The 13,230-nt window shown below is 39.4% G+C and overlaps 1 protein-coding gene across 10 annotated transcripts in view; it reads left to right on the forward strand.

Moving 5' to 3' along the window:
* The window catches only part of MROH9 (maestro heat like repeat family member 9), a 114,629-nt gene that overhangs the window by 41,115 nt on the left and 60,284 nt on the right, over positions 1-13,230 (forward strand). For all 10 annotated transcript variants that reach the window (XR_013173448.1, XR_013173447.1, XM_077155749.1 and 7 more), the window contains 3 exons: positions 321-445; positions 3,833-3,982; positions 6,829-6,983. Coding sequence is in view for 8 of the 10 variants with exons in the window: in XM_077155749.1 (XP_077011864.1) it covers positions 321-445; positions 3,833-3,982; positions 6,829-6,983 (430 nt within the window). In the remaining 2 variants the exon portion in view is untranslated. The remainder of the gene's footprint in view (positions 1-320; positions 446-3,832; positions 3,983-6,828; positions 6,984-13,230) is intronic.

Genomic DNA, 13,230 nt, shown 5'->3' on the forward strand with positions numbered 1-13,230 from the left:
ATAGATTCTAAAATTTAGCAATAGCTTTTCCAGGGCACTAAACAATGCATTTTGGTGTCCTACATTTACTTGATATCTGGTCAATTTATGAAAATTATGTATGGACTTCTTTCATATTTCACATAGGCTTTTCTTAAACATTTTACAGTTTTGGGTTTGTGAAGTCAAAATATTTCATTTGCCTAAATGATCAGGAGAGTGTTTTAAAATCAGGAAACTTCAGGTCTCCAAGATTAGAGAGGAAGAGGACACTGAAAATAGCAGTACCATAAAAATATCCAATCACATATAAATACTTTAAACTCTTTCCTTAATTACAGCGGATTTTGCCAAAACTAAACATAAAATGTTTAAGAAATCTGGATATTATAGCACGCAGTTACATCCCTTCGATATTGAATTACTTCCAAAGTTGTTGTCAAAAGAGAGAAGTCAAATTGCTCAGGTAACTTAGCCCTCATTTTATCCTATGGCTTCTGTTTCATGTGTATTACTACTACTCTTAGTGGTGACTTAATTAACAAAATTTATGTTTTTAATAAAGATTTTTTCACATTTTTAAATTCAGAGAGGCAAAGAGTAAATGATACACAGGGCATCTGGCTTCCTGATTGCTATCTCTATTAATAAAAGTTAAGCATTATTTTTTCATACTGAAATTATTTTATCCTTATAAAATGCAAGTAAAGTGGGTGTTACACTTCCTTTTGTTTGGCTAACAAATAGTTCACTGAAGATGAGGAACTTCTCATTATTTAGGAAAATTCATGGAATCGTTACTTAACAGGCTCTTTAATGCTGTTATCATTTACTCAGCAAACATGATAATAACATCATGATTTGGATTTGTTTAAAAGGTCTATTAAATGAAAACAAACAAAACAATGTTTAAGTGATACACCTCAGTACCAAGTAAACCGTGTTCTTCCTTGGAACCACGTGACTCTGTAGTTTTACATATTCCCTCATCCTCTTCAAAGTATGTGGGCTTATTTATAGGCTTGAGAAGTTACCCAGGACTGGGACTCTGGTTGGGCAGTCCCAGAGATGGCATTCTAGCTATAATACCAAAAGCTGCTACCTTGCAAAGCTGCTGGCTTAGTCTTTTCAGGCTAGCCCATGCCTTAGGGGTGGGAAGGTCTGGTGATTCCTCCATATATAAACTACATATATAAAGCAGTTCCTTCCACTCTCATGGCTGAGGTGTTTAGAATTGCGAAAGTCTGAGGGAATGCAGAAGTGACACATCTTACATGATGTGGTAAAAAAAAAATTACATCTTAAATACATACGTGCATGATGTCGTACCATTCCAAAATCAGGCATAAACCTTTGTTTATTCTCACTCTGCCTCCCTCAAAAAACAAAAGTCGGGTTGTCTGTGAAGTCATCCGTTTACATTAACAAACGAGATATCTGAATAGATTTACTAGAAAATCCTTCCTCACCCCTCCATCCTCCACTCCAGTGCCCTAGAGACTGAAATCTTGAGTGCCATGATTGGGCAAGTGAGCCTGGGATTGGCAGCCTCCTCCACGCTTCTTACAAGAGGTACATAAGGCTCACCATTGCCAACTCCAGGTTGGTGTTGTCTCTTATCTGAATTGAATGCCCATTGGGTTTAGAAATCCTTGGGTGTCTGCAAGATTCTCTCTGGCTCTGGTTTTGGGGGGTGGGAGGAGGTGCCCCTGTAACCTTGTGTTCATGACCATGATTCAGTTCTTACTTGAGAGACTAACTCAGAGCCAGCAGCAGCACTGAGTGCCACAGCAGTGACTACATTCTGTGACTTTCACAGGTAGATTGAAACATGTTGGCTGAGAAAATCCAAGGTTAAAGTGCAATGAGTACTTACCAATGAGGAGTGCAAATAGGAGTACAAGCCACAAAATTGTTAGCCAAGCAGGAGCTGGAAGCAGGATACCATTAAATGGGAAGAATGGGTTGAAATAAAAGCAATTTATGAACTAAGATACTCTTGTTTTACATGGGGAAGAGATGGTAAGGAGGATGCTTTCTTGTAAAGAAGTCACAGAGGATTATGAAAATGTCACAAATTGAAAAAAAAAAAAAAGAAACGTATACCAAATAAACTAGTAATCTCACTCCTTGGAATTTATGGAGAGAGAAAATAACTCAAAATAATAAATTTACTTGGGTGTATATATCTACAGATGTATGTTTTTTTTAAAAAAAGAAGATGATAAATTGTGGAACATAAGTTAATAATATGTTATACAGCCATTAAAATTAATAACATTTAATTATAAATTAATAATAAAATTAATAGCCATTAAAATTAATAAAATGTAGCAATGTGGTATAACAATAAAAGGAGAGATAAAGGTAAAGTGTAGAGAGACTAGTTAATATCATTGATATATTCCTGTACAGTTATGTGTAAGTCATATTTTATAAAGCAGACCCTATCATTTGATATTTCCTACTGCCATATCTGTGCCCTCCCATGGCAAAGATTCCTCACTGGAGCACTAAGTTTCACTGGGAATTATCTCTTTTAATATTTTTAAATAGATACTAAAGCAATTATTTTTATAAGAATTCTATATATATATATATATAATTATTCATTGAATAAATAAATATTTACAGGAGAATATTTCCCCTTCCAGTGATTTTAAGTTCAGCATCTTATATAATTAGACCTGGCTTTCTTAAAGTAGGGCAAATTGTTTATGAAATTGAGTTCACCTCACCATGCCTTAGTGACTTGCTTTTATCTTTCTTCCTTAGTTTCCCAAGAATAACATCCCTCCCCCTTTGCCCAGTGGGAGGGGGCTTGTTAGCCACTTGCTCTCACTTAGACCTCTATCCTGCCCTATTGTCCAAAAGGAACATTGCACCATCCCTTTAAAGGGGACCCAGAAAAGCTCTTTTATTGTAGACATTAAGCACCTCTTTTTTTCCTATACAAGGACAAAAGGAGAAAATTTTGCTTATTCAACTTAATTGACAGATCCATAATCAGGAAATTGTTTTCACATTTGATGGTCCATCGGTATTCCTCTAACTCTGAAAAAGGATTATGTAAATTGTAGCTCTTATACTTCAAACACAGACATATTTGTCTTTTCTCTCTTCCTGCTTCTTGAGCCCTTTCTGCTTAAAGTCCACAGCCTCGAGTCCCCTGGCCTTTCCCACACCATCCCCTCCTATGTCCTCAGAATCCTGCTTTACTCCTGCTTCAGAACCCCAACATCTACTAACCATGCTTATTTCTGATCTGAGCAGACCCATTTTCAAAGCTGAAGAGGTTCAGGATTATTTTTAACATTTGAACAACAGAACTGGAGTAAAATGAACATTTTACTATTCCTCTGAAATTAAATGGCATGGCTTCCCACTCCTCCCTGCCCTCGCCCTAGCGCCAATTTATCCGTTGGCATGGTAGGAATGGGGCACAGGAATTCATTGTCTCACAGCTTGGAATCATTGAGACCGTGCAACGCATATTTCCACCAGAACAATGGAAACACTGCATAAGACTAACTCAAGTGTCTTTATTTCACTGTCTGACATGCACACATTCTACAAAGCAGGCTTGTTTCCTCCTGGGGTCAGTCATGTCAGGCCAGCTATCCTTAGGGTTCCTTGGCTTTTCTGCCCCATGGTGATGTCTTCATCTTCCTCTTCCAGTTGAAATATAACGTTTAGCATTTATTTCCAGAGGAAGGGCCCACAATGGCCAAGGTGCGTAAAATTTGGGAGGTCCTGCCTGGCCCTTGACTCCCCCATAGTGTCTTGAGTTTAGCTGTCTTTCTTAGGTTGGTGTGGTGAGGCCATAGGTCACAGCTTTCCTGTTGGATTTCAGAGTGTGGGACAGAGCTTAATGCCATCTTTGCTGACTGACTTTGTGTGGAATCTCCTGATGAAGCTCTCTGCACCTGATTATAAAGTTGCATCGGAGGCAGCGACCATGCTCAGACTGATTCTGGAACATTACGCCCATAAAGTCACCATGGTAAGACACCTGACAATGAATTGTAGAGTTTATTCTCTACAGCTCTCTTGTTTCCTTTGTTCTATGCCCATTTCTCTTCATACACAATTCTTACCCTTGCACAGTATGGCATTTTAATTAAATCAGGCTTATTTGAGAAATATTTCAAGCATGCAAGAAGTTTGGAGAATAATGTAATGAACATTCACGTACCCATCCTCTGTCATACCAAATCCTTAGTATATTTGCTTCAGAGTTTTAAAGTGATAAATTAGCAAAGATAAACTAGTACAGCTATAGTTGAAATCTCCTTTGTGACCCCTAAGGAAGGTTTTTCAACCCCTCAGCTTGGTGTAGGACTGGCTATGTAATTTGTGAGACCCAGAGCAAAATGAAAATGTGGGCCTTGTTCTGGGAAAAAAAACTGCCATCAAACATGCTAGTATGTAAAGTGTTTTTTTTTTTCTTTTCTTCCTCTGTCTCTCTTTCTCTTACTTAGTCATGGTGTTTGAATGTGCTATTTATGTTCTAAGTAAAGAAAAATAAAATTTTAAATTATTAGTACTGAGTTTATATTCATCTTTGTATTATTCAGTGACAATTAAAAATGTAAATGCTTTTTACATTTTACTCATGTGTGGAATCATTGAGACTATGCAATGCATATTTCCACCAGAACAGTGGAAACACTGCATAAGACTAACTCAACTATCTTTATTTCGCTGTCTGACATGCACACCTTCTACCAACTCTCTCAGCTTTCAGATTATTGACGAGTAAGGAAGGACGGATGGAAAAGGATCTGTGGATTGCTCTATCTTTCTCTGTCCTTCTATGCATTAATTTTCAGCATGAGTGGTTGGGAGCTTTAATAAGATGCCTCCCTTGTATTCACTTTTATTCCCACTGAGCTTGCGCACACATCGTGGTTCTGCTGGAATCCTGCGCTCACAGGACATGAGAACTCTGCACGTGTTGGGCCATGAGAACCACAGCAGAGGCACGTATCTTGCTTGACTCCTCCACTTACACTCATGCTGCGCTGTCCCATGGGACGTCACCTACAAAACTCAAGTGCAAAGATGAAATTATCAAGGATCTCAAGGGAATGACGGCAGACAATAAACAAAGTGAAGGGACCTTCTGAGCATGGGGCCCTGTGCTAGTTCACAGATCACTTGCCCAAGAATCCAGCCTCGGAGAGTGACATGAAGGGCTGAATTCCCAGTCTCCTCTCCTGACAAAGCAGTGTAATGTGACTAAAAATAAGGCAGAACTCTCACTCACAGAAGCAGAGGGTAAGAAAGGAGAGAGAAGCTTTCTTATTGAGCTACAGAGGGAGCGTTATAAAGGACAAAACAGTGAAGGGAAGACTGGAGGGTAGTAGTGACCTCCTTAACAAAAGAGAGCCCTCCTCTACTGCAGTGGGAAAGAGCCCAAGAAAGCAGGCTAGACAAAGCCATGCCATGCTCCAGCAGAGGAAGAGACTTAGACCTGTCAAACTAGCCTCCCCTAGAGTGAAGGCACTAAACACTGAGGAAAACTGAGCAAAATGGAGTTCATCAGTTTAGGCAATTGCCCATTCCAGCAACACAAACTATTAAATGACTGAATACAGGGGATTCTTCAGCAAGGTTAGGTTCTAAATTCAGTTATAATTAAAAGTTGTGTATGGTTAAAATTGTCCCTAAAAATCTCCCAAATTTCACATATAAGACGTGCAACCTTTAAGTAAATAATTTATGTCTAGCCTCAGGGATTATAACATATCATAATCTCTATAGTTGACAAACAGCGGCTCCCCTAGCTCGTTTTAAGGGTATGTTTGCTTAAAGGAGTAGGAGGAGAAGCTCACAATCCTATAGTTAAGAGGCCTCAAACAAGAGCAATGATTTAATATCTCTTATTTCATGCTCACCTTGAAGCATAAGTTCTTTGAGCACTGCTTTAAGCTGAATGTCCTGCACTGCTTAACCCTACCCTTATTTTCGTTAGTTTGGATCAGAGGAACACATACAGAGGAGCATGTTTATGATACAACTGCAAAGTAATGTAAATTTACATAGCCAACCATCAGCTTACGCTCCCAGGAATATTTTCAAAGCAAGAACTGAGGTGATCTGAGTGGGTTAAATTTGATCTTGAATATACAACCATTGATTTGAGACAAATCTAGGTCTTGCTAGAATTCTGTTTGAGAATGAATAAAAAGGAAAAAAAAAACACTAACATGGACCTATAAAGAGAGCTGGAAAGATTATGGCTCAGTGTTTACCATTCTGGGCCATTCCTCTGCCCCCTGGTTCACCCTTTCAATGTGTGGATTCATATTTTGTTTAATTTTCAGAAAGTTCATTGAGTGTACAGTTCCACTGTTATTTTGTTCCATTTTTTCACCTTCTTTAAATACTTGAATCATATGTATATTTTTTCTACTGAGCTTGTGTGAATTCCATAATAAATTTCTAACCATCACCCCCAAATAAAATAAACTTAACTCTTAAAAAAATGAATATTTTGGGCAGGCCACGGTGGCTCAGCAGGTAGAAATTTCGCCTGCCATGCCAGAGACCCAGGTTCAATTTCCGGTGCCTGCCCATGCAAAAGAAAGAGAGAGAGAGAGAGAGAGAGAGAAAGAAAAATATTTTCCCACTAACCATAAATGCACAAGTTTATTTCTCATCCAAATGATACTTTGCATCATGTAGTCACATTCATAAATTTATTTTCTGCTAATGCTTATTCATACATTTGTTGTTTCCTTGGTAATTCTGAGAATGACTGCAATCTTACATTCAAGAAACATCTTTATTTAGAGTGACCATGGAGCAGGAGACTCTTGCTAACCTGTGCAATTCCCCTTTCAGGTCTCTAAGATTGTGGATACCATTTATAAGCAATTGTGTGGAGAGGCTTCTATCTTTACGAAGCATGCTATGTTGCGGGTTGTCACATTGTTGACACGTACGTCACCGAAGAAAGTCATCTTTCAGCTTATGGACTACCCAGTCCCAGCGGACAGGTAAGGAAGGCCTTCTCACCCCACTGTGAGGGCTCATTCAGTCACGTGGACCTGGGCTCAAATCTTGTTCTGTCACAGTCAGGCCTGGGTTTCTTTTATTCTTAAAAATGAAGATTTATTTTCCCACCTCACAGGATAGGAGGGTAAAGCTCAAATAAAACCATGCATGTTATTCATATTCTAGTGCAATACCAAGCACACAGTTGCCCCTTGTTAAATTACCATTGTCTCTATTATGTGTATGAAGCTTTAAATTGTGTTCTGCTACTCATCTCATAGGAACTAACCTCTCCTCCAAGTGATAACAGGTTTTTCTTCCCTATATGAACTTACTCACATTTCTTGAAGAAAAAAAAAACAGTGTTTTTCTCATTTGTGAAGAGAGGTAAGATATTACTAACCCTCCAAGAAAGTAAAGATACATTAAAAATTCCAAAATATAATTGAGACTCCTCTGTCCCTTTACTGTTCATCTGAAATTCGTGATCAAAGATCACAGGAAATGTCTAAGAAGAAAAACAGCTGCATAGGAACACAAAGAGTGATCTAGCAGGTACATTATAAGAGTTTAGCCAATCCCATCACTCTCTTCCTACAGCTTATACATTGGAAAGAAAGGTTGTGTCTTTCCATTGTTAAAACACTGGTAAGGCAGGAAATTATATTATGGAAAGGATTCAGGCTTTGGACACAAATGAATTCAGATTCCATCCCAACTTTGACCCTAACAATCTGTGTGGCATGATGCAGGTTACATAAAGGCATTGAATCTCAACCTCCTCATCTGTGAAATACAGAAAGTTCTATCTATTTTTAAAGCTGTATCTTGGTTAAATTAATTAATGCCTGTGATAGGATATTGGAATTAACAAAGTGTCAGACTTTCTTTGACCTACTGAAAAATTATTTAGGAAACTTAAACTCAATGTATTTTACTATTCAGAAAATTTCTAGAAACTAAAGCTCTTCATAATTCTAAGTGTTTTCTCCTTCAGAAACTAAGTAGCCACTGTGTGTAAAGTGAAGTATTACCAGCCCTCAGGCATTTCATTGAGCAGAGGGAATATGCACACATAAGATAGAAGCTGCCAATGGCTCCAATGCAAACAGTATGTAAGTGTGGAGGAAGCACAGAAAGCAGGCATAATTCCCATTAGGTGAATTTAACGGTAGAAGTTAGAACCTAGGAGGGGATTGGAGAAGAGAAGGCCAGGATTTGGAGTTGAGCAAAACCAGAGAAATACGTGGAGGATCTGGCCAGTCGGAAGGTAAAATCAAATACTATGAAATAAAGTTAATTCAACTTATGGTCTATGACGGGGGATAAGGTAAGGAAGAAAGCAAAGATATTTGCTTGATTTGTATATACAAACATGTTCATAACAAAAGAAGGAAGATATACTCATAAACATTACAGTCCTCATATCTACAACTGGTAAAATTGCCATAGCTTGTATTTATCACTACCTCCTTCCACTACCCAATCAATATTCTCTTTACCCTCAGCAAGCACCTCAGCTGGTAGTGGCCAGTTGCCTGGTGGGGTGATCCAAACCTTCATCTCCAAAGGGTCTGAGGCATTAGTAGTCTTGCCTGGATTGGGTTGTTAGAGTTTTCCATTGACTTTAATCACAAGGCATGATAGTACTAAGAGATGCCCTAGGGGATCACCTGTATTCCAGGCAAACTCTTCTTTACATCCATCATGTATAGCAATCCTAGTCTTCTTTAATAATTAGGATCAACCACCCCAGTCAGTACAGTAATTACCTTCTTAGCCTGTTGATACAGAGACATGAGGACCAATGTGGCTAGGTGATAATCTTAATTTCCAATTCAATGGAATTATTGTGTCTCCTGGTAGAAGCACTTCTTCTTTTGGAACTTAGACCCCTAGATCAGATAATCATTAAGTTATGGGGACAGAAAGCAAAATTTTTCTAGTGCATTACTAGGGGTAATAGTGAGTGGTACCACTCAGTCTCCACCCCTTGATTCCTGGACCCATAAATCCTGACTATGAGAGAAACAGCACTGTAGACTGAACGCTGATTCAGAGCATGCACAGTTTCCTGGAAAGCACTGTCCCTGCCCTGCAAGGTATTGCCACCTAATTGGCACCATAATTGAGGTTTCAAAAAGCCATTTCATGGTTCTATCAACCAGCTGCTTTAAGATGTTGGGTATCATAATAAGATCTGTGAATTTCATAGGGAGTACCTATTTCTGAAACAGCCAGAATTATCTCAAAGAGTGGTCAGGTGTTCAAGGAAAGAAACTAGGAAACTGGAGTTCTAGTTACATCTGAGTCACTAAGTAAATGTGTGACTTTTGGCAAAATGGCTCACATCTTTGAGCTCAATTTTACTAGTTGTAAATATGTTTTGGTTTATTGTCTCTGTGCTCTAATTTTTTTTTTTTTAGTATTAGAAGACATTTTTTGAGGCAAAGACTCTTCCTAATATACTTTCTGCTCAGGTATAAGATATCAGCAAGGTAGAGCCCACAGAAGGAAAAAAACAAATTACTAACCTACAGGAACACTGGTACTACCTTACTCATCAAAATATTAAAGTGTTCCTGTACTATATTCTAAAGAGCTGCTATCCTGAGCCCCCTGCCAGCCTGACCATGCCAAGGTCCTCTCCTGGAATCCTCTTGACTTTGCCACAATTGAGCAACTAGAAGGTGAATCCCTACCACACCTATGGGACCGTTCTCTAGACCTGAAGTGTCTACTGATTGGCCAGTACCTATGCCAATCCCTGCCCCTCCCAAAGCCCTGCCTCCTAGACGCGACTATTTAGCCCTGAGACCCAAAGATCTGGCTTGTGCCTTGTCTTCACTCCTTTTTATGACCCTCAATAGAGAATTCAGACCCTAGGGGCTAAGCCCTAAGCCCACTTTCTACTTCAACCTCTGTCTCAACAATGTCCCTAGCAGCTACAGGGACTACTTAGATTTAAAGGCATTTAAATCTTCTCAGCTCTAAGAAGGATGAGAAGGGATAGGAAGGTTACAGAGTCTAGAGACTCCACAGAAATCTCTAGCAACCTGCTGGGTTTCATCCCCAGGGAAACTTGATATTACACCCTACTCGTGAGACCTGGACATATCTTGTCTGGGAAAATCTTTCTGGGGTCAATGATATCTGGGGAGACCATTCTAAAAAAAAGGTTCTGTTTAGGAAAGGAAAGCACCAGAAAAATAAGAGCTGAAAAATTCTGAACAGTTAAATAGAAGTTATGCTAAAGGTCTAGAATAAGTTGAGCCAAATACCAAAAAACAGAAAACAAAGCCAACCAACAAGAAAATCCTAGGTGAAAGACTAAAAATGACCTCCAGAATAAACTTGAACAAGGAAATTAGATGTTGAGAAATTAGAAGGCATACAAGGAAAAACAAAGACACATCCCAGTCACAAAAACAGACTAACACTTCAAATGAAATATAGGAGTTGAAATAACTAGTTAAGGTTCAATCAAACATGCTAAATCAACTAAACAATCAAATCAATGCATTGAGGGACGATCAGCAAAATAAATGAAAGTCACAATAGAAGAGATCAAAAACAAAATGGAGGTCTACAACAGCAGATTTGAAGAAGAAGAAAAAAGAAACCTGAACTAGAGGACAGGATATCTGAAATCCTATACACAAAAGAACAGATAGGGAAAAGAAGGGAAAAATATGAGTAGTTTCTTAGGGAATTGAATGACAACATGAAACACATGAATATACATGCTATGGATATATGCATGTGTGTATGGTATGTGTGTGTGTGTCCCAGAAGAAGAGAAGGGGAAAGGGGCAGAAAGAATAATGGAGGAACTAATGACCGAAAATTCCCATCTCTTATGAAAGACATAAAATTACAGATCCAAGAAAAGCAGTGTACTCCAAACAGAATAGATATGCATAGACCTACTCCAATACAATTACTAATCAGGTTGTCAAATATCAAAGACAAAGAGACAATTCTGAAAGCAGCAAGAGAAAAGTGATCCATAACATACAAGGGAAGCTAAATAAGACTATGTGTGGCTCTGTAAGCAGAAACCATGGAGGCAAGAAGGCAGTGGTATGATTTATTTAAGAATTCTGTACCCAGCAAAACTGGCTTTCAAAAATGAGGGAGAATTTCCAGTTGATGCACTTCCCTCCCCCCAAAAATTCAACAAATGGTGATGGAATAATGGGATATTCACATGAAAAAGAGTGAAATGTGACCTCCGCGACACAGCATACAAAAAAGTGAAAATAAAAAAAATAAGGGGGAGTTTAAAATATTTTCAGACAAATAGTGACTGAGAGTTTGTGAAAAAGAGACCAGCTCTACAAGAAATACTAAAGGGAGCAGTGGAGGCAGTTAGGAAAAGAGAGGGATCTGGAGAAAATTGTAGAAATGAAGCCAATAAGTAAGTGTAAAAAGACATGACACATAAAATCCAAAAGAAAAAAATGGTAGAAGAAAGTACTGCCTTTATAATAACATTAAATGTTAATAGATTAAATGCCCTGTGCTGGTTTGTAACTGTTGTGTTCCCCAGAAAAGCCTTTTCTTTAACCCTGATGTCATATTTTAGGGCGGAATATTTTTTATTAAATCATTTCCATGGAGATCTGACTCCTAAATGTGGGTGGGAATTTTTGATTATGTGGTTTCCGAGGAGGAGTGTCTCCACCCATTGAATTTGGGTTGCTTACTGGAGTCCTTTAAGAAGGACCATTTTGGAAATAGTTTCAGAGCTAATACAGACAGAGACATTTGGAGATGCAGCAAGAAAACACCCCCAGGGAAATCACTTGAGATGAGGAGAAGCTAGGAGAGAAAGCGAATACATATCATCATGTACCTTCCCAACTGAAAGAGAAACCCCAAATGTCATCACCCCTTTCTTAAGCCAGGGTATCTTTCTTTGGATGCCTTAGTTTGGACATTTTAAGGCCTTAGAACTGTAAACTTATAACTTAATAAATTGCATTTATAAAAGCTAACCCTCAAGAAGCCTAGAGGGAGAGTACTAAGATGGCAGCTTAGTGAGGTGTGGGATTTAGTTTGTCCTCCAGAACAGCTACTAAATAGCCAGGAACAGTACAGAACAACTTCTGGGGCCACATTAGTGGCCAGACACACAGTGTACCCCAGTCTGGACCAGCTGAACCGGCTGTGAGTCCCCCAGAACCATGAGTTCCCCAAGCCACAGTGGCCGCGCCCCTCCCCCACAGACTGCTTCCCAGAGGGGAAAGAAAAGGGACTTGAACAGCAACAGGGGCTAAGTGCAACTAAGCTTCAATTGTGGAATTAATTCACAAATTCTAACTGCTAAAAATAGGCCCCCAGCTCAGCTGAACCTGGTCAAAGCAGAGGCTGATTTTTGCCCCAGTGCCAAGGGGGCAGGGCTGATGTAAAAAGATAAAAGAAAAAAATAAAGGTTTTTTTGGATTGGATAGCACATAATACTTGAAAGGGTCTGGGCCCTGAAGGAAAGGAGGGGGCACATAAGATATGAAGATACACAAAACAACATACCAACTTATGCTCTTGATTGGCAAACCTGAGGAATGGGGGTCCTGCTCTGAGAACGATTTTTCTCTTTCTTTTTTGTGGCTGTGTTTCTACAAAGGCTTGACTGCACGGCTTCTCAGGCTGCAACTGCCCCAGGCATAGGCACAAACAAGCTTGTTGGAGAGCTTGTCTGGAGTCTGTGCCTTCCCCAGGAGAGGGGTGGGGCCCAGCTCAGGTGGATTCCCTCCCTTAAGAAATTCAGACCCCAGGGTTTAGAAAATTGAAGCAATTAAAGCCAGGCTACAACCTCTCTGTCTCCACCACACCCCCAGCAGAGAGAGTCTGCCAAAGTTAAAGGCACCACATCACCTTATGCTGGTGAGACCCACAGACAGACAAGCGCCACATACTGAGTAGGATAGGAAAAATGCTTCCAGGGGCTTCACAGGAAAGCCTTTCCACCTGCTGGGTCTCACCCTCAGGGAAAACTGATGCAGGTGACTCTTTCCTCCTGACAGGAGGCCAGTTAGATCTGGGAAAATCCAGCTGGGGTCTATAATACCTAAGTAGACCCTCCTAAGGGTGGGGGATGGGGGGAAAGACACCATACAGGCAGGGCAAGAGGCAAGAAAATAAGAACTGAAAAATTCTGCTCTGTTAAATAAAACCTAAGTGAGTGGTCCAGAATAAGCTGAACTAAATGTCAAGGAACATAGGAACAGATAGACAACAAAGTCA

The sequence above is a fragment of the Tamandua tetradactyla genome, chromosome 4, assembly GCF_023851605.1.
Source record: "Tamandua tetradactyla isolate mTamTet1 chromosome 4, mTamTet1.pri, whole genome shotgun sequence".
Lineage (NCBI taxonomy): Eukaryota > Metazoa > Chordata > Mammalia > Pilosa > Myrmecophagidae > Tamandua > Tamandua tetradactyla.